This window comes from Xenopus laevis, chromosome 3S, assembly GCF_017654675.1.
Source record: "Xenopus laevis strain J_2021 chromosome 3S, Xenopus_laevis_v10.1, whole genome shotgun sequence".
Classification (NCBI taxonomy): domain Eukaryota; kingdom Metazoa; phylum Chordata; class Amphibia; order Anura; family Pipidae; genus Xenopus; species Xenopus laevis.
In genome coordinates, this window is record NC_054376.1 from 130,235,156 (window position 1) to 130,257,786 (window position 22,631).

A 22,631-nucleotide genomic window follows, 5' to 3' on the forward strand; every position below is an offset into this window, starting at 1 on the left:
GGGGTAACTAGGGGAAGACACAGGGAGGGTAGGGGTAAATAGGAAAAGACAGGGGTAGGGGTAACTAGGGGGAGACACAGGGAGGGTAGGGGTATATATGGAAGAGACAGGGAGGGTAGGGGTAACTAGGAAGACACAGGGGAGGGTAGGGGTAAATAGGAAAAGACAGGGGTAGGGGTAACTAGGGGGAGACACAGGGAGGGTAGGGGTATATATGGAAGAGACAGGGGTAGGGGTAACTAGGGGGAGACACAGGGAGGGTAGGGGTATATATGGAAGAGACAGGGAGGGTAGGGGTAACTAGGAAGACACAGGGAGGGTAGGGGTAAATAGGAAAAGACAGGGGTAGGGGTAACTAGGGGGAGACACAGGGAGGGTAGGGGTATATATGGAAGAGACAGGGGTAGGGGTAACTAGGGGAGACAGGGAGGGTAGGGGTATATATGGAAGAGACAGGGGTAGGGGTAACTAGGGGGAGACACAGGGAGGGTAGGGGTATATATGGAAGAGACAGGGGTAGGGGTAACTAGGGGGAGACACAGGGAGGGTAGGGGTATATATGGAAGAGACAGGGGTAGGGGTAACTAGGGGGAGACAAGGAGGGTAGGGGTAAATAGGAAAAGACGGGGTAGGGGTAACTAGGGAGACACAGGGAGGGTAGGGGTATATATGGAAGAGGTAGGGTGTATGACAGAGGGGGCAGTGAGTGAATAGGAGTGCAAGTAAGAGGGGTGCAGAGTAGTAACAGAGCAGGGTGCCTAGCACTGGGGGTACCAGCCTGCAAGTAACGGGCAGATTAGGGTGAGGCTAAGGGAGGTCACTCCATTGACACAGCTAAGGGTGTAGTATAGGAAGGTGCTGGGGGGTGGGTGCCATAACTGTGTTCCTCCAGGGACAAAGGACCAATAACCCAATTAGGCATCAATTATTCATCAGCACAATCATTAAAGGAAATATAGAAGAGCAGATATTGACTGGCACCCCCCATTCCTATTGAGTTCTAATGTCTACTCTCCCCCCTGCCTGAGAGCCCTGGGGCAGTCAAGTAGCTTCCCCCGGGTTTGGTGGGGGCTCTGACGGGTCAATAACTGTCACCCCCTAGTGTCAATCGTTTAGTAAACCTGCCGCAGCGCATGTCTCAGTAATCGCTTCGTAGGCCTGCCCAGCATGACAGTTGGTGATTGCTGAGAAAGGAATGAGAGGAGCAGATGGGAAGTGGGGGGATGAGGTCTCACCTCTATGAGCATCTTGATCCGTGTGATTCTCTGGAAGGGAAGGAGCAGGAAGGACATAAAGGGGAGGCGTTGGCACTGGGGCAGCTCCTGTAACCTGCACAGAGTGGCATGAAACTGGGGGTTCTTCTCCCTATCAGAGAAGGGAAAAGATGAGGGTGGGCACTGAGTGAGGCCAACAGAGACTGCAAGGGGCTGACAGTTAGAGCAGGCAGTCAGGGCACAAAGTACAAACAATAAAGAACATGTATAGACACGGTGCACATATAGAGGGAGTACGTATAGAAGGAGCACATATAAAAGGAGCGCACATATAGAAAGAGCACACATAGAGGGAGCACATAAAGAGGGAGCACACATATACAGGAAGTACATATAAAGGGAGCACGCCTATAGAAGGAGCACCTATAGAAGGAGCAAACACATAGAAGGAGCACATATATAGATGGAGCACATATAGAAGGACCACACCTATAGAGGAAGCACATAAAAAGGAAGCACACCTATAGAAGGAGCACATATAAAGGGAGCACACATATAGAAGGAGCACATATAGAAGGAACACACCTATAGAGGAAGCACATAGAAAGGAAGCACACCTATAGAAGGAGCACATATAGAGGGAGCACACTTAGAGGGAGCACATATATAGAAGAAGTACATATTAGGGATGTACCGAATCCAGGATTCTGCCTTTTTCAGCAGGATTCGGATTCGGTGAATCCTTCTGGCAGGCCGAACTGAATCCGAATCCTAATTTGCATATGCAAATTTGGGGTGGGGAGAGAAATCATGTGACTTTTTGTCAGAAAACAAGGAAGTAAAAAATGTTCCCATTCCTAATTTGCATATGCAAATTAGGGTTCTGATTCGGTTCGGTATTCGGCCAAATCTTTCGCAAAGGATTCGGGGATTCGGCCGAATCCAAAATAGTGGATTCTGTATATCCCTTGTACTTATATAGAGGGAAGTGGCCTCTTACAAGAGCTCGCTGTACGTCTTCTCCTGGAAGACCTGGTTGCGCACATAGTCTATATACACGGGGAAGTGATGCAACGCATGCTGATAGATGATGTCACAGACGTCCGTTATGATGATATTTTCTTCTACTCGATCCTCCAAGTCCATGAGGAACCTGCAGTGATAGTGAGTGTTATTAATGGCCACATACTCGGTACTGTTCAAGAGCGCCGCATGTAAGTGCCAATAACTTACCTCTCGCTGACCTCTTTGACCTTCAGGACGTTGGAGAAGAGGATTTTCTTCTCGCGCACAATGAGGGTGTCGTCCAGCTCGCGGGACTCCATGAAGTGTTCGATGAGGACATTGAGGGAGCGCAGGTAGGAGGCCTCCGACGTCAGCACCTCAAACATACTCTGTAAGCAGAGCACAAATGTGGCACTTTGTATGTGCTGGAGGGCACCCCTCATTCACCCCCAGCAGCCTCTCCCTTACCTCCTGCATCTTCTTCTCCTCGTTGCTCATGTCCCCCAGCACCCCGCTCTCCTTCACTGCCGGCAGCTCCTGCCACAGGGTGTTGTGCGATGCGGCCGACCTGCGCCCCTGCTTTGGGGACCCCCCGGATGAGAGGGGGCTGTCGTGGGAGGAGTCGTAGCTGGTGAAGCTGCTGTTCCGTGGAACCGTCTGTCTCCTGAGCTCCTTCTTGATAACGGCCTGGCGGTACGTCTGGTACAGCGGCTCTGGGGAAGCGCCAAAGCTTATGTACACCCGGGTGCACTTACTACTGACTGCCACAACCTTTACTATACACATGGGGGATCACTACACAACAAGCACACAGCTATTGCTCAACTACACCTCCCATCAGCCCCAGCCAGCTTGAAAGACCAGTAACATAAATTGTTTCTTTTTAACGAAAAAAAAAAACACTTTAAAAAAAAAACTTTTAATTCTCAAAGCTTTTATTAAGGAATGACTTACCGCTTCTCTGCTTGCGCTCCTCTTCAGAAACGGCGACAGGGCGACAATCCATTGTGCGGCGCTCAATTTCTCTTCCCTGCCTTCTATAGGAGATAGCCAGGGAGGAAAAATCGAGTGCCTTCTATAGGAGAGAGCCAGGGAGGAGAAATCGAGTGCCTTCTATAGGAGATAGCCAGGGAGGAGGAATCGAGCGCCTTCTATAGGAAATAGCCAGGGATGTGGAATCCAGCGCTGCACGATGTAAGTAATTTTCTTATAAAAGCTTTTTTATGAATTAAAAGTGAAAACTTTCTTTGTTTTTTTTCGTTAAAAAGAAACAAATTTTTAAAAAAAAACATTTTTGATGTTACTGTTCCTTTAACACCATTCTGGCACCACAATGGGCTCCCTGCTTCACACTTGTCCTTGTGGGGATGTATGGGGGTGTGTGTGTATATGGGGATACGGGGGTGTGTGTATGGGGATATGGGAGTGTGTATGGGGATGTGTGGCCCAATGGAGCATAAAGAGGGCAGCTCCCATGAATAACAGTCTCCAACTGGCACTCTCAGGCCAACTGTCATTGGGCAGCAAACCAGGAAGTCACCAGGGCGGCACATTTCCTCCTGAAACCCTCAGTCCTGCCCCACTGCCTACCCATCAGCCACCTGGGCAGCCGGGGCAACCAACACACCACCCATAAAAATGCTCATGCACTCGGGACAACAGCAAGCGGGGGGACACTTACCATCCCGCAGGTGGGACTCCCAGTCGATGGATTTGGGGCTCCTCATAGGGGGGGACCTAGAAACAAGAGACGCCAGTGTAAGGGAGGAAGCACAGAGATTGGCACAGGTGAGGTTGCACAGCAGTGCAGAAAAGCACGACTGCATCACAGAAAGACAGAGATAGGTGGGTACTTGTAGGAACAAGATGAGAGGAGCAAAGCCGAAAGGAAGGAAGTGGGAAATAAAGAGGAAATAAAGAGGGAAGTATATTTGACAGGGGGAGTAGGGAGAAGTAGGAGAGAAAAGAAGGCAGTTAAAGGGGTGGTTCAACTTTAATTAAAGGAAAACTATACCCCCCGAACAATCCAGGTCTCTATAAAATGATATTGAGTAAAACAGCTCATATGTAAAACTTCATGTAAATAAACCACTTTCATAATAATATAATTTTTAGTAGCATGTGCCATTGGGTAATCATAAATAGAAAATTGCCATTTTAAAAAATAAGGGCCTCCCCCTGAGATCCTACAATTCACGGTGCACACAAACAAACCACATGTTAGTTCATGAGCCAATTAACAGACATAGTTCAGTCTTTTGCTTCCACCCTTCTTCCTGTTACAGTTAGAGCTGCAGTATTTCTGGTCAGGTGATCTCTTCCTGTTACAGTTAGAGCTGCAGTATTTCTGGTCAGGTGATCTCTTCCTGTTACAGTTAGAGCTGCAGTATTTCTGGTCAGGTGATCTCTTCCTGTTACAGTTAGAGCTGCAGTATTTCTGGTCAGGTGATCTCTTCCTGTTACAGTTAGAGCTGCAGTATTTCTGGTCAGGTGATCTCTTCCTGTTACAGTTAGAGCTGCAGTATTTCTGGTCAGGTGATCTCTTCCTGTTACAGTTAGAGCTGCAGTATTTCTGGTCAGGTGATCTCTTCCTGTTACAGTTAGAGCTGCAGTATTTCTGGTCAGGTGATCTCTTCCTGTTACCAGTTTGGTAAGATTCTTTAATATGTCACAATTTGATATAAATCTGTTGTTTAAGTATTCATTTTGGGGGGTATAGTTTTCCTTTAACTTTTATTATGTTATAGAATGGCAACTTTTCTCTTGGCCTTCATCTTTTTTTCCTTCAAATGGGGGTCACTGACCCCATCTAAAAAAACTAACTAAGCTACAAATGTATTGTTATAGCTACTTTTTATTCCTCTCCTTTCTAATCAGTCCCTCTTATATTCCAGTCTCTTATTCAAATCACTGCATGGCTGCTAGGGGAATTTGGACCCTAGCAACCAGATGGTTGTAATTGCAAACTTGAGAGAGCTGCTGAATAGCTAAATAACCCACAAATAATAAAAAATGAAAACCAATTGCAAATTGTCTCAGAATATCCCGCTCTACATCATACTGACAGTAAATTTAAAGTTGAACAACCCCTTTAAGGGAAGGTAGAGCGAGAGCAGGAAGTGTGGGGGACACAATGAGGGAAAGAGACAGGGACAGGCATAGAACAGGGGCATTTCCTAGACAACACCTACATGAAAATGGAGCCACCACGATATATATCACGAGCGCAGTCTGCTGTATCGGCGCCACCTAGGAGAGAGTAAATATTATTACTGTACTGGCCCTTTAAGTATACATGTGTGGGTGGGACTTCCTGTGCATATATGTGACCAGCCAATCAGTAGCTACCCGGTACCTTATGAGGATGGTTCGGTTTGGCAGATAAGTTAATTTGTAGGGACACAGTCAATGCAGAATCCCAAGTCATGTGACTTTAAAGTGACAGTTTCCAATAAAGTGACATTTTAATTACTATTAAATGCGATTATTTGAGGGTCGCTAGTGAGTTCAGTACAATATAAAGGGAATTTGTACTTACTGGAAAATCCTTTTCTGCTCGGCCCTCCTGCAAACGTGTGGATTAATGTCAATCTCATCTCAGGAGGCGGGATAGAAGAATAACTTGTCTCCTCCCCTAGTTATAAGCTCTGGCTCCACCTCCCCTTGCCAGTTCGTTTGTAAAGCTTAATGAGGTGGAGTATCTCAGTGAGAGGAGGAAGGAAGGTGAAGAGACAACAGTATGAGAATAGAGATAAAGCCCATGAAGTAGTTTGTGCTCTAGTAGAGTGAGCCTTGACTTGGAATGGCTACGGTTTCTTGTTCATAAGCAAAATTGACTCTCTACTAGCCATCTGGCAATGGTTCTTTTGGAAACTCCTAGACCTTTGTGGGTTGTGAGTATGATATCAATAGTCTGATCTCCACCACGCTGCAGTACTTTTTAGATATATTCCAGACGCTCTCACCTCATCAAGTTTGTGCAGCTGCTTTTCCTTATCGTTAGTTGGGTTTGGGCAACGGGATGGTAAGACTAACGCTTGACTGATATGAAATCCAGAGACCACCTTTGGAAGGAAACCTGGTATTGTTCTGAGGACGACTTTATCCTGATACATAACCAGCCATGGTTCTTTGCAAGAGAGCGCCGTCATCTCTGAGACCCTCTTTGCTGAAGTTATTGCTATGAGGAATGACATCTTCAGGGACAACCACTTGTGCTCACACGAGTTTATGGGCTCATAACTTGAGTTTTTGTAGAGTTGAAAGTACCAATAGTAAGTCCCAATGGGAAGTAGGGTCTCTGAAAGGTGGTCTGGCATGTAGAACTCTCTGTAAAAAACGTTGTATGGTGGGATCTAATGCCCATCTAACATTTGACAGTGCTGAGATCTGGAACGTTAGAGTGTTGAGTGCCAGGCCTCTAGTAAAGCCATCTGTAAGGAATTCTGTGATTACCTGTGTCGTACTGTCTGTCCATACCAATTGTCTGGCTGAACACCAGGTAAGAAATGTACACCATACCTTGTCATATGCTTTTCTTGTGGATGGTTTCCTCACCTGCAGTAATATCGTTACGGTCCATGGTGAAAAACACCTTTAACAATAACTGGGTTACAAGATCCAGGCAGTCAGATTGAGCATGGGTAAGTTGTGGTGTCTGGCTGGACCCTGGATGAGGAGGTCCGGGCATAGAGGTAGTTGCCACGGCTTGGATACGGACATGTTGACTAATGGTGGTCATACACTTTAAGATCCACTCATTTGGTAAGGTGGCAAGATCTTAACCCGATATGCCCACTAACGGCTGGGTGATATCGGGTAAATCTGAACGTTTGGCCCCGGGGACGAACGATCGAATTACAATGGTACGAATTGTTTCTAATGCTGCTACCATGTAACCCAGTATCTGGAGACAATCTGTCCTTTGTGATCAATGTTTGTACTTTGTCGTCTGTGAGTTGGACTGTTTGACGTTGGGAGTCAAACATCAGGCCCAGGAACTGAATTCTTTGTGATGGAATTACGGATCTCTTACGCCAGTTTATTAGCCAGCCGTTTGTTGCAGGTCTTGTATACAGATCTCTGTGTCTGCTGCCACCTCTGTTACAGATTGAGCTCTCAGGAGTAGATCGTCTAGGAATTCCTGTATGTTGGAGGTATAATAGGCCATAATCGGTGCTAGGACCTCTGTGAAGACTCTTGGAGCCGTGCAGAGGCCAAAGGGTAGGGTTGTAAATTGAAAGTCCTGATCTCTGACTGCAAACCGGAGGAACAGTTGGTATTTTGGATGGTTTGGTATATGCAGGTAAGTGTCCTGCAAATCTATTGATGTCATGAAATAGTTGGACTCCATGAAGGCTATGGTGGAGACCACCAACTCCATTCTGAACTTGTGGTTGGAAACAAAGGAGTTCAACTTTTTTAGGTTGAGGACTGGTCTGAAGGAAATCCACAAACAAACACATGTTTCCAGCGCCGGGGATTAATATTAAATTATAAGAGAACAGAGGAATAAAAAAAGATAATTGGAGTCATCGGAATAAAGGTGCAACTAATAAGGCAAATGAAAATAAAAATACAGATGAAAAGGAGAAGCTAATTATGAGTATGAAATTCAGTGCACAGGTTAACAAAATTAATGTATCTGATGATTCAGCACTAACAATGGCACCCGATCAAAATTTTCCGTCCAGCCTGATTGATGAGCCGACCGATAGCCAAGTCTTCTGCCGATATGGGTCGGCTCGTTTCCCACCTTAAACGCAAAAACCTTCACGACCAGTTGCCGTCTCCTCTTCTTGATCCGCCTACCTCTGCTAGTCCCCGCCCACCTACCAATGAAAAACGAGTAGGGTGTGACGGTTTGCAGACGCCTCACCGATGTGCCTCACTATCACTCCCACTGTCACTGCTACTCGTTTTCCATTGGTAGGTGGGCGGGGACTAGCAGAGGTAGGCGGACCAAGAAGAGGAGACGGCCAAGGGCCGTGAAGGTTTTGCGTTTTTGCAAGGGGGTTAAGGGTTAAATTCAGTATTCGATATAAGTTGCTATTTTTAAGTGAGGAAAAAGTTACACTGTATTTGCTAAGTGGAATAGATTTCTGGATTATAATATGAAATTCTATAGATGCATGAGTTGAATCTTTATCACATATTTGATTAACTTGATTGTTTTTATCTTAATTGGCTTTGCATGTAAAGTTTTTTTAGATCCGACTGAAATGAATTAGAAGGGATAATGCATTAATTAGATGGGTTGGTTTATTATGTGTATGTTAATGAAGGCTGAAGTCTCGGAGGAAGTGTGCAAACACGAAACGCGTCACACCTCAGACGCTGTCCGTCATAAATTGGATATGGAAATAAAAATTGCTGTTTTCTACCTAGTGGTAGAAAAACCCAGAGTCCGCTGCTGTAATGGTTGGTGTGAGCTGGTCGGAAGGAGCCTTCTTTTTTCTCACCAATAAGAGGGTAGAGTAGAAGCCACGGAACTTCCGGGACTGGAGCAATGACTCGAGCCTGTAGCAGGGAAGAGATTCCTAGATCTAAGGCAGTGGCCCCCAACCTTTTATATCCGAGAGCCACATTCAAATGTAAAATGAGTTGGGGAGCAACACAGGCATAAACAAAGTTCCTGGGGTGCTAAATACGTGCTGTGATTGGCTGTTTGAAGGCCTCTATATGGACATGCAGAATACAGGAGGTCTGGAGGTACAACTGGTTTTTATACAACCAAAACTTGTTCACAAGCCTGGAATTAAAAAATAAGTGCCAGCTCTGAGGCCACTGCGAGCAACATCCAATGGGTTGGGGATCACTGATCTAAAGCCTTCCTTTTTTGTTGCGGGGGGGGGGGGGGGCACTGACGGAACAAATCATTTTGGAGGGGGGCTGAGAATGGAATTTTGTATCCAAACTGGATGATTTGTAGGACCCATTGATCTGTGACATGTCTCCCAGTAGGAGTGAAAATGAGTTAGACGACCTTCTACCTGAGAACTTGGGTCTTGTTGAGGGGAGTCATGAGGATATGGGTTTCTGGGTCGCCGGTTTCCTAGATTGTCTCGCCGGTTGCTGCCATTGTGGTCGGTTTCTCCGTGACCCTTGGTCCAAATTGATGTTTCGAAATGATCGGTAATTCCTATGTGGGGTTGAACACGTTTTTTGTTAGAAAACCTATTGGCCTGAGCAGTCGCTCACTAGAAGGAATGTACTCTTACTCCCTGTCACGTCTGTAATTATCTGTTTTAAATCTGGTCCAAACAGCGAAACTCCTGAGAACTTGAGGCTGAGCAGTTTGTTCTTAGGAGCTGTTGCCTGACCAGTGACGCAGCCATAAAGCCCTTCTGGCAAGCACTGTACTAGCCGTGAATCTTGCCGCTAGTCTGGCTATGTCCAATGCTGAATCTGCCAAGAAAGCGAGTGGAGTATGAAGTTTATTCACCTCTGCAACCGATTCAGGTAGTTGATACGTCAGTTCTTGGGCCCAGTGTTTTGCCATAAGTACAAGTCCCACTGCTGCCGTTGCTGGCCGTAGGATTGCTACTGATTGGTCATAAGCTTTTTAAAGAGCTGACTAATTTTTTGTCCATGGGGTCTTTAAAAGTTGCCTCCTCTGTTGGGAGAGTAGTTTGTATTGATAGACGGGCAACTGCAGAATCAACTTTAGGAGGTTTATCCCCTATTTAACCCTGTTCTTCTGGAATAGAATCGGTGTTGTAAAATCCTTTGGTCATTGATGAGCGGCGATCTTGGCTGTGACCATTCAGTGTCCATAGTCTGAGTGATTGCTTTAAATATCGGGAAGGATCGTTTCTAAAGCTTTAGAAACTGCCAATGACTCATCTCTGATCTCCAGGGTCTCCATCATTGCCTTTAGGAGTTTGGACGAGACCTCGGGTTTGGCATTTGGTTGTTCTGTGTCCGACTAACTATCTGATTCTGATTCTTGACGGTCTGATGGCTGCAGGTCAGAGACATTTTCTAGACCCAGCTCCTCTTCTGGGAGAGAGGCTTCAGATTCAGAGGAGTCTGAGAAGATCTCCTGGGCCCTGCGCTTCCTAGAATGTGGTGTTTGCTGAGAGGCGGTTGAAAGGTGCATTTTATCCATTCTAAAAAGTCCCCTAATTGTGAAGGAATTTGAGATGTGGATGGTTGTTCCTGTAAATTTGGAATGGGGCACCTCCTTTTTATGGGTATTCTATGTAGATATATATATACAGTATAGGAGAGAGTTACTTTCTGGAGAAGCAGAGATCTGTGGCTATAAAATTGGTGCCTCAGGAGGATTTCAGTCAGAACAATAATTATGTTCAGATTTGCTTAATGTGTCCTTGTATTTCCTGCACTTCACAACTTTCTCTTTTGCCGATTTGGCAACCTGAATATCTTCCCTTAGTTCCCTGAGGGAACCTGACCTCTCGTGATTGTGTTAACACCGAGTGCAAACCCGTGTTCTTATGGGGCAAATGACACACTCACTTACTGCAGAGTTTACTCCGTGTATTCTCCGTGCTGTTGGTGACGTCAGACATGCCACGTTCACGGGATGGGAGAAAGCGCTGCATGCCTCCATGTTCCATGAATAATTGCTCCAAGCAATGTGCTTCTGGTGATTCCACTTGCTGCAAGGAGGGAGAGACATCTTTAGGGAGACAGCTCCGCATGTCCCCAATCCTAAAAATAAAATTTGTAACCTAATAAAAAGAAATTAAGAGAGTCAAGCATCAAACAGAGTCAAGCTTCCAAGAGCTTCAAGCCTCCAAGAGAGTCAAGCCTCCAAGAGCTTCAAGCCTCCAAGAGCATCAAGCCTCCAAGAGAGTCAAGCCTCCAAGAGCTTCAAGCCTCCAAGAGAGTCAAGCCTCCAAGAGAGTCAAGCCTCCAAGAGCGTCAACCCTCCAAGAGAGTCAAGCCTCCAAGAGAGTCAAGCCTCCAAGAGAGTCAAGCCTCCAAGAGCGTCAACCCTCCAAAAGAGTCAAGCCTCCAAGAGCTTCAAGCCTCCAAGAGCATCAAGCTCTCTGAGATGAGCTAGACATTAACCCACACGTTTGCACTGACAGGAGGGCCAACTAGAGGAAGGAACTGTATCTTGGGGCCCAGGGAACAGAACCTGATCCAATCCTCGTGGCTGTTCCCCATGCCTGGATCCCCAAACCCTATAAATGTTATAGAGAAACTTCATATAACCCAGAGCAACCAATCAGCCAATAACAGAGGTTACATATTAGTGTGTGCAGTTCCCAGCATGCTGTGCAGTTGTATAGAGATACTTACAGTCTTCTTGCCCCGTCGAGGGGCAGTTCTCTCTTGGTCGGTACATAGTGGGCAAGCTGAGGGATGACTCCTTCTCTCGTTGCTCCACCTCCTCTGCGTTGTCGGCCGAGTATCGCTTCAAGGAGCCTTTGCGCATAAATGGAGGAGGAGGGGGCGCTGCCCCGCGTGGGGGTTTGCTGGGCACTTTTGGGGGTATAAGTGCTGTTTTTTCTTCAACGTGCAGCAGTGCCAGCGGAGGGACTTTGCTCCTGCGAGCCGGCTTACGCACCTTAACTCTTGATTCCGCTGCACTCGCGTCCTCTGTGGAGTCTCTGAGGGCCGAGGGGTCGGCATTGGGATCCTCGGGGTCGGGTGGGTTATTACACTGGGATGACTCCCCAATCTTACCATTTAACTCTGCCCTAAATCTATGGCTCCTCAGGGGAGGTGCTTCAGACTGAGGAAGTGGAGGGGCGGAGTCAGTGTGGCTGGTTTCACTGTTTCCAGTTTCTGACTGTTCAGCTGTGTTTGTGCAGAAGGATCTCAGTTCTGACTCAGTAGCTTCTCCATTGAGCATGGAAGCCGAGTCTGGGGGGGAAGAATCTGAGCCCCCATCAAAACTACTGTCATTTGTAGACTTGTAGGAAGTCAACACAACCCCAGGTTTGGCCTCCACATCTCTGGGGCCCTCCAAAAAATATTCACTAGATCTCAGTGACCTCCGCCTTCTGGAGTAGGTGCCCCCGCTCGCCATCTTGTTTTTCAAGGACCAGGGACCCCACTTTCCTCTGTCCTCAGCTCCCTCAGAGATGGGCAACGTTCTGTGAAACACACCCCCATCGTCTGAAGAGTCCGACGCCTCGCTGAGATTGCGGCTCCTCAAAATGAAGGATTCTGGGAGCCAAACCAACACCATTCCAGGTCTGTGCACGTGACAGGCACAACGACATCTCGCTGGGCACGCTGGGCGCGGGGGGCAAGATCCCATCCTTGTAGCCCGGACATCAGGGTCTTGCAAGTTCTTTGGGGGAAGAGCTGGGAGAGAGGAAAAACCACATGCATTAGAATGGGCCAATCAGTAGCCACAGACACCCCTATGCACCCACTCGCTACCCACACAGACAGACAGATATAGGGATAGAGAAGGACAGACAGACAGATATAGGGATAGAGAAGGACAGACAGACAGATATAGGGATAGAGAAGGACAGACAGTGAGACAGATATAGAGATAGAGAAGGACAGACAGTGAGACAGATATAGGGATAGAGAAGGACAGACAGACAGTGAGACAGATATAGGGATAGAGAAGGACAGACAGTGAGACAGATATAGGGATAGAGAAGGACAGACAGACAGTGAGACAGATATAGGGATAGAGAAGGACAGACAGTGAGACAGATATAGAGATAGAGAAGGACAGACAGTGAGACAGATATAGGGATAGAGAAGGACAGACAGACAGATATAGGGATAGAGGACAGACAGTGAGACAGATATAGGGATAGAGAAGGACAGACAGACAGTGAGACAGATATAGGGATAGAGAAGGACAGACAGTGAGACAGATATAGGGATAGAGAAGGACAGACAGTGAGACAGATATAGGGATAGAGAAGGACAGACAGTGAGACAGATATAGGGATAGAGAAGGACAGACAGTGAGACAGATATAGGGATAGAGAAGGACAGACAGACAGTGAGACAGATATAGGGATAGAGAAGGACAGACAGACAGATATAGGGATAGAGAAGGACAGACAGTGAGACAGATATAGGGATAGAGAAGGACAGACAGACATAGGGATGCCCATGTAACAAGATGTTGGTGTGATATTGATGGGCCATAATTAGGTTGATTGGATTCTCTGGCCCCCAGGCAAATGATTAGATCACATAGGGACCCCATGCAAAGCCCAATGCAGCAGCCAATCAGAATTTTCCAACCTTCCTGACTGGTGCCCGACAGCCACTAAACTGCCAGTGGGATTGCAGGTCTGTTACTCACAAAGCTTTGCAGAAGTCACTATAGAGTTACATAGTTACATAGTTACACACTTATAGAGTTTACTTATATTGTTAAAGTGGGTTAAAAAAGACAAAGTTCATCAAGTCCAACCTCTCCAAATGAAAACACAGCCCCATACACACCCCCCTCCCTACCAAGCTCATTTATATCCCTCTTAAAGTGATAGCGTCATGGGAAAACATGTTTTTTTTTAAACACATCAGTTAATAGTGCTGCTCCAGCAGAATTCTGCACTGGAATCCATTTCTCAAAAGAGCAAACAGATTTTTTTATATTTAACTTTGAAATCCGACATGGTGCTAGACATATTGTCAGTTTCCCAGCTGCCCCCAGTCACGTGACTTGTGCTCTGATAAACTTAAGTCTCTCTTTACTGCTGTACTGCAAGTTGGAGTGATTTCACCCCCCTCCCTTTCCCCCCAGCAGCCTAACAACAGAACAATTGGAAAGTAACCAGATAACAGTTCCCTAAAGGTGGCCATACACGGGCAGATAAAGCTGCCGATATCGGTCTTTTGGACCAATTTGACAGCTTATCTGCCCGTGTATGGGGGCTTCCGACGGGTCTTCCCGATCGATATCTGGCCACGATATCGATCGGGAAGGTTGGATTTTTACCCGACCGACCCGTCGGAGCTGCTTGGCGCATCGTAATTCGATCGTTCCGCCATACGGCCGAACGTTCGAATTACCCCCGATATAGCCGTGCAGTTTAGTGGCATATCGGGGAAAGATCCGCTCGTTTGGCGATGTCGCCAAACGAGCGGATCTTGGAGTCTATGGCCACCTTAACACAAGATAACAGCTGCCTGGTAGATCTAAGAACAGCACTCAATAGTAAAATCCAGGTCCTACTGAGACACATTCAGTTACATTGAGTAGGAGAAACAACAGGCTGCCAGAAAGCAGTTCCATCCTAAAGTGCAGGCTCTTTCTGAAATCACATGACCAGGCAAAATGAGCTGAGATGCACCTACACACCAATATTACAACTAAATACACTTGCTGCTTCAGGAATGACATTTTATATTGTACAGTGAATTATTTGCAGTGTAAACAGTGTCATTTAGAAATAAAAACTATATCCTAAAAATCATGACAGAATCCCTTTAAGGACTGGAGTCCAAAACTGCCCCCATACTCCAGATGAGGCCTCACCAGGGACCTATAAAGAGACATAATTATGTTTCATCCCTTGAGTTAATGCCCTTTTTTATACAAGAACTTTATTTGCTTTAGTAGCCACAGAATGACACTGCCCAGAATTAGACAACGTGTTATCTACAAAGACCCCTAGATCCTTCTCATTTAAGGAAACTCCCAACACACTGCCATTTAGTGTATAACTTGCATTTATATTATTTTTGCCAAAGTGCATAACCTGCATTTATCAACATTGAACCTCATTTTCCAGTTTGCTGCCCAGTTTTCCAGTTTAGACAAATCACTGTGCAAAGTGGCAGCATCCTGCATGGAACCTATAGTTCTGCACAATTTAGTATCATCTGCACAAATAGAAACAGTACTGTCAATGGCCACCTCCAGGTCATTAATAAACAAGTTGAAAAGCAAGGGACCTAGTACAGAGCCCTGCGGTACTCCACTAACAACACTGGTCCAATTAGAAAATGTTCCATTTACCACCACTCTTTGTAGTCTATCTTTTAGCCAGTTCTCTATCCAGGTACAAATACTAAGTTCCAGGCCAAAATTCCTTAATTTAACCAGTAACCTTTTGTGTGGCACTGTATCAAATGCTTTAGCAAAGTCCAAGTAAATCACATCCACTGCCATCCCAGAATCAAGGTCCCTGCTCACCTTCTCATAAAAAGAAATTAAGTTAGTCTGGCAAGATCTATTACACATAAAACCATGCGGGCACAAACTCATAGTATTATGATTTGCTATGAAGTCCAGTATCTTATCCTTTATTAACCCTTCGAAAAGCTTTCCTACCACTGACGTCAGACTAAGTTTATTTACTCTGAACAGTTTTCGGTATTTGGCTTGAGTTTCCCCCCAATCCACTAACCTGCAGGAGTCAGGGCCGAGGCTCAGTGGATCGTATGGAGAGTCACCAGTTAAATGTGGGTGTTTGGTGGGTTCCAGGGTGTCACACTGCACATACCAGAGGGTGGGATTGGTTATTATTTCCCTATACCCCCCCTCTCTCTCTCTCTCTCTCTCTCTCTCTCTCTCTATATATATATGTGTGTGTTATTCACTGGTCTGTCTCTCTATACAGCCATATCCCAGCAGCCTGTGTTTTCCGGGGGGACTGGCCTTATAAATAGTCTCTTGTAGCCAGAAATAACCGGCCCATGTGACTACCCAATGCTCTGCCCACTGTCCCCTCTATATCCCCTGGCACAGCTGTATTACCTCTCTATACAGACACAGTACCCCCACCCCTCAATACAGACACAGTACCCCCACCTCTCTATACAGACACAGTACCCCACCTCTCTATACAGACACAGTACCCCCACCTCTCTATACAGACACAGTACCCCACCTCTCTATACAGACACAGTACCCCAACTCTCTATACAGACACAGTACCCCACCTCTCTATACAGACAGTACCCCCACCCCTCTATACAGACACAGTACCCCACCCCTCTATAAAGACAGTACCCCCACCCCTCTATACAGACACAGTACCCCCACCCCTCTATACAGACACAGTACCCCCACCTCTCTATACAGACACAGTACCCCCACCCCTCTATACAGACACAGTACCCCCACCTCTCTATACAGACACAGTACCCCCACCTCTCTATACAGACACAGTACCCCCACCCCTCTATACAGACACAGTACCCCCACCCCTCTATACAGACACAGTACCCCCACCTCTCTATACAGACACAGTACCCCCACCTCTCTATACAGACACAGTACCCCCAACCCTCTATACAGACACAGTACCCCCACCTCTCTATACAGACACAGTACCCCCACCCCTCTATACAGACACAGTACCCCCACCCCTCTATACAGACACAGTACCCCCACCTCTCTATACAGACACAGTACCCCCACCTCTCTATACAGACACAGTACCCCCACCTCTCTATACAGACACAGTACCCCCACCTCTCTATACAGACACAGTACCCCCACCTCTCTATACAGACACAGTACCCCCACCTCTCTATACAGACACAGTACCCCCACCTCTCTATACAGACACAGTACCCCCACCCCTCTATACAGACACAGTACCCCCACCTCTCTATACAGACAGTACCCCCACCCCTCTATACAGACACAGTACCCCCACCCCTCTATAAAGACAGTACCCCCACCCCTCTATACAGACACAGTACCCCCACCCCTCTATACAGACACAGTACCCCCACCTCTCTATACAGACACAGTACCCCCACCCCTCTATACAGACACAGTACCCCCACCTCTCTATACAGACACAGTACCCCCACCTCTCTATACAGACACAGTACCCCCACCCCTCTATACAGACACAGTACCCCCACCCCTCTATACAGACACAGTACCCCCACCTCTCTATACAGACACAGTACCCCCACCTCTCTATACAGACACAGTACCCCCAACCCTCTATACAGACACAGTACCCCCACCTCTCTATACAGACACAGTACCCCCACCCCTCTATACAGACACAGTACCCCCACCCCTCTATACAGACACAGTACCCCACCTCTCTATACAGACACAGTACCCCCACCTCTCTATACAGACACAGTACCCCCACCTCTCTATACAGACACAGTACCCCCACCTCTCTATACAGACACAGTACCCCCACCTCTCTATACAGACACAGTACCCCCACCTCTCTATACAGACACAGTACCCCCACCTCTCTATACAGACACAGTACCCCCACCTCTCTATACAGACAGTACCCCCACCCCTCTATACAGACACAGTACCCCCACCCCTCTATACAGACACAGTACCCCCACCTCTCTATACAGACACAGTACCCCCACCTCTCTATACAGACACAGTACCCCCACCTCTCTATACAGACACAGTACCCCCACCTCTCTATACAGACACAGTACCCCCACCTCTCTATACAGACACAGTACCCCCACCTCTCTATACAGACACAGTACCCCCACCTCTCTATACAGACACAGTACCCCACCTCTCTATACAGACACAGTACCCCCACCTCTCTATACAGACACAGTACCCCCACCTCTCTATACAGACACAGTACCCCCACCTCTCTATACAGACACAGTACCCCCACCCCTCTATACAGACACAGTACCCCACCTCTCTATACAGACACAGTACCCCCACCTCTCTATACAGACACAGTACCCCCACCCCTCTATACAGACACAGTACCCCCACCCCTCTATACAGACACAGTACCCCCACCTCTCTATACAGACACAGTACCCCCACCCCTCTATAAAGAAAGTACCCCCACCCCTCTATACAGACACAGTACCCCCACCCCTCTATACAGACACAGTACCCCCACCTCTCTATACAGACACAGTACCCCCACCCCTCTATACAGACACAGTACCCCCACCTCTCTATACAGACACAGTACCCCCACCTCTCTATACAGACACAGTACCCCCACCCCTCTATACAGACACAGTACCCCCACCTCTCTATACAGACACAGTACCCCCACCCCTCTATACAGACACAGTACCCCCACCTCTCTATACAGACACAGTACCCCCACCTCTCTATACAGACACAGTACCCCCACCCCTCTATACAGACACAGTACCCCCACCCCTCTATACAGACACAGTACCCCACCTCTCTATACAGACACAGTACCCCCACCCCTCTATACAGACACAGTACCCCCACCCCTCTATACAGACACAGTACCCCCACCTCTCTATACAGACACAGTACCCCCACCTCTCTATACAGACACAGTACCCCCACCTCTCTATACAGACACAGTACCCCCACCTCTCTATACAGACACAGTACCCCCACCCCTCTATACAGACACAGTACCCCCACCCCTCTATACAGACACAGTACCTCCACCTCTCTATACAGACACAGTACCCCCACCTCTCTATACAGACACAGTACCCCCACCTCTCTATACAGACACAGTACCCCCACCTCTCTATACAGACACAGTACCCCCACCTCTCTATACAGACACAGTACCCCCACCTCTCTATACAGACACAGTACCCCCACCTCTCTATACAGACAGTACCCCCACCCCTCTATACAGACACAGTACCCCCACCCCTCTATACAGACACAGTACCCCCACCCCTCTATACAGACACAGTACCCCCACCTCTCTATACAGACACAGTACCCCCACCTCTCTATACAGACACAGTACCCCCACCTCTCTATACAGACACAGTACCCCCACCTCTCTATACAGACACAGTACCCCCACCTCTCTATACAGACACAGTACCCCCACCTCTCTATACAGACACAGTACCCCCACCTCTCTATACAGACACAGTACCCCCACCTCTCTATACAGACACAGTACCCCACCTCTCTATACAGACACAGTACCCACCTCTCTATACAGACACAGTACCCCCACCTCTCTATACAGACACAGTACCCCCACCTCTCTATACAGACACAGTACCCCCACCTCTCTATACAGACACAGTACCCCACCTCTCTATACAGACACAGTACCCCCACCTCTCTATACAGACACAGTACCCCCACCTCTCTATACAGACACAGTACCCCCACCTCTCTATACAGACACAGTACCCCCACCCCTCTATACAGACACAGTACCCCCACCTCTCTATACAGACACAGTACCCCCACCCCTCTATACAGACACAGTACCCCCACCTCTCTATACAGACACAGTACCCCCACCCCTCTATACAGACACAGTACCCCCACCTCTCTATACAGACACAGTACCCCCACCTCTCTATACAGACACAGTACCCCCACCTCTCTATACAGACAGTACCCCCACCCCTCTATACAGACACAGTACCCCCACCCCTCTATAAAGAAAGTACCCCCACCCCTCTATACAGACACAGTACCCCCACCCCTCTATACAGACACAGTACCCCCACCTCTCTATACAGACACAGTACCCCCACCCCTCTATACAGACACAGTACCCCCACCTCTCTATACAGACACAGTACCCCCACCTCTCTATACAGACACAGTACCCCCACCTCTCTATACAGACACAGTACCCCCACCTCTCTATACAGACACAGTACCCCCACCTCTCTATACAGACACAGTACCCCCACCTCTCTATACAGACACAGTACCCCCACCTCTCTATACAGACACAGTACCCCCACCTCTCTATACAGACACAGTACCCCCACCTCTCTATACAGACACAGTACCCCCACCTCTCTATACAGACACAGTACCCCCACCTCTCTATACAGACACAGTACCCCACCTCTCTATACAGACACAGTACCCCCACCTCTCTATACAGACACAGTACCCCCACCTCTCTATACAGACACAGTACCCCACCTCTCTATACAGACACAGTACCCCCACCTCTCTATACAGACACAGTACCCCCACCTCTCTATACAGACACAGTACCCCCACCTCTCTATACAGACACAGTACCCCCACCTCTCTATACAGACACAGTACCCCCACCCCTCTATACAGACACAGTACCCCCACCTCTCTATACAGACACAGTACCCCCACCCCTCTATACAGACACAGTACCCCCACCTCTCTATACAGACACAGTACCCCCACCCCTCTATACAGACACAGTACCCCCACCTCTCTATACAGACACAGTACCCCACCTCTCTATACAGACACAGTACCCCCACCTCTCTATACAGACAGTACCCCCACCCCTCTATACAGACACAGTACCCCCACCCCTCTATAAAGAAAGTACCCCCACCCCTCTATACAGACACAGTACCCCACCCCTCTATACAGACACAGTACCCCCACCTCTCTATACAGACACAGTACCCCCACCCCTCTATACAGACACAGTACCCCCACCTCTCTATACAGACACAGTACCCCCACCTCTCTATACAGACACAGTACCCCCACCTCTCTATACAGACACAGTACCCCCACCTCTCTATACAGACACAGTACCCCCACCTCTCTATACAGACACAGTACCCCACCTCTCTATACAGACACAGTACCCCACCTCTCTATACAGACACAGTACCCCCACCTCTCTATACAGACACAGTACCCCCACCTCTCTATACAGACACAGTACCCCCACCTCTCTATACAGACACAGTACCCCCACCTCTCTATACAGACACAGTACCCCCACCTCTCTATACAGACACAGTACCCCCACCTCTCTATACAGACACAGTACCCCCACCTCTCTATACAGACACAGTACCCCCACCTCTCTATACAGACACAGTACCCCCACCTCTTTATACAGACACAGTACCCCCACCTCTCTATACAGACACAGTACCCCCACCTCTCTATACAGACACAGTACCCCCACCTCTCTATACAGACACAGTACCCCCACCTCTCTATACAGACACAGTACCCCCACCTCTCTATACAGACACAGTACCCCCACTGATACAGACAAGGGGCTCCATTGTGTGGGTCAGGCAGCTGTTTAGGCAGCAGATTCCCTATTAGAATCCATGGGAGGCTGAATATAAACTGGAATTCAAGCCTAAAAATAACCTCCCCCAGAGCTGTACAAGGGGGTCGCCGGGAGTCTGCACAGCTGCTGGGTGTGAATGGACAGACTGAGCCAACACAGAATGATTCATCCCCCCACCCTCCCCGAGGGGCACCCCCACCTGATCCCCCTTCCCAAACTGAGGACTGGGCTGATCCGAAGCTGGGCCTCTCTCTAGTCCTGACACCCACATGACAGGCGCTGCACCCTCCATATCAATAACCGGGGACACTTGGGTGACATGCAGGGCAAGGGTGGCTCGTAGCCCATAAATACAACATAGTAGCCCAAATAACAGGGGCCCAGTAACCCAGGAGGGAAGTGTGTGAGTAACAGTAAGTGTTCAGTATCTAATAGAAGTAATTCAGCTATATATATTTATATACATATAATGTAAGTAATTCAGCTATATATATATATATATATATAATATAAGTAATTCAGCTACATATATATATATATATAATGTAAGTAATTCAGCTCAGTCTCGGGGTGCCCAGGCTGCTATTCCTGAGAGGCCCCTCCTCTTGCACAACCTTTCCTCCCTGTATTTATTGGGGCAGCAGATGCCCAACGTTAGGAGCCAACACCTTATCTATGATGCCCTAATTATAAATCACGTGATTAATTGTACTTTCCTTTTCCCACTTACACGTCTCCTCTTGGTGCAACAGCCCCAGGAATGTGGGTACAGACACCTCCTTCCCTGCCCAGAGCCCCAATCATCTCCTTGAATAGAGTGCAAGCTCCACTGCTACTAACTGTCGACTGTACAGTAAGGGGCAGATTTATCAAGGTACGAATTAAAAATTCGAATTTCGTGTTTATTTTAGTGTAATTTGACTAGGGAATAGTCGAAATTCGATTTGAATTTTAAAAAAAATATCGATTCTATTTAATAAATTTCGATTGGGCGTTTTTTTTTTCCGAATTTCGAGTTCATGGGAGTTGATGGGGGGAATTTTTAGAAACTCCCATAAACTCTAAATTCGACCCTTGATAAATCTGCCCCTAATTATATGGGGGAGTCTGGTACAAATAAAGACATGTAATTGGCCCGCGGCAGAGACTGGACCCACTTTGATCCAATGATTTAAAGTGAAAGTGTCCCCTGTTTATAGGAAACTGCTCCCACGTGACTTCCCAGCACCATTATTCACACGTGACCCTAGTGACACCTCAACGTGTTGGAGCCCCTCCCTGCTCGGGGCGACATGAGATCAACATTCCTCAGCAGAATTATGCAAATAACTTCCAGCCTTAATTAAATCCGCCTTCCTGGCAGCCTGGAATGCTAAGAGTTGTAGTTGCAACGAGCTGCTGTGCAAAGCCAGGGAATGAGAATAATGTAGTGACTCGGCCACATCAGCATGTCGGTCTGGAGCCCATTAGGCCACATGAGCTGGAGGTCAGAACACGCCCCCGAGGAAACGCCCAAAGG

At 47.6% G+C, this 22,631-nt stretch overlaps 1 protein-coding gene across 3 annotated transcripts in view; it reads right to left on the reverse strand.

The window, feature by feature from the left end:
• The window catches only part of arhgef15.S (Rho guanine nucleotide exchange factor 15 S homeolog), a 31,448-nt gene that overhangs the window by 5,060 nt on the left and 3,757 nt on the right, over window positions 1–22,631 (reverse strand). For 2 of the 3 annotated variants that reach the window (XM_018239740.2, XM_041588979.1), the window contains exons 3-9: window positions 11,493–12,506; window positions 5,411–5,468; window positions 3,901–3,956; window positions 2,688–2,932; window positions 2,448–2,608; window positions 2,215–2,367; window positions 1,236–1,365 (exon numbers count right to left, since the gene is read on the reverse strand). In XM_018239740.2, the coding sequence (XP_018095229.1) occupies window positions 1,236–1,365; window positions 2,215–2,367; window positions 2,448–2,608; window positions 2,688–2,932; window positions 3,901–3,956; window positions 5,411–5,468; window positions 11,493–12,506 (1,817 nt within the window). Of the gene's footprint in view, window positions 1–1,235; window positions 1,366–2,214; window positions 2,368–2,447; window positions 2,609–2,687; window positions 2,933–3,900; window positions 3,957–5,410; window positions 5,469–11,492; window positions 12,507–15,532; window positions 15,679–22,631 lie in introns of those variants that run through there. The other variant, XM_041588980.1, reaches the window with a different exon arrangement.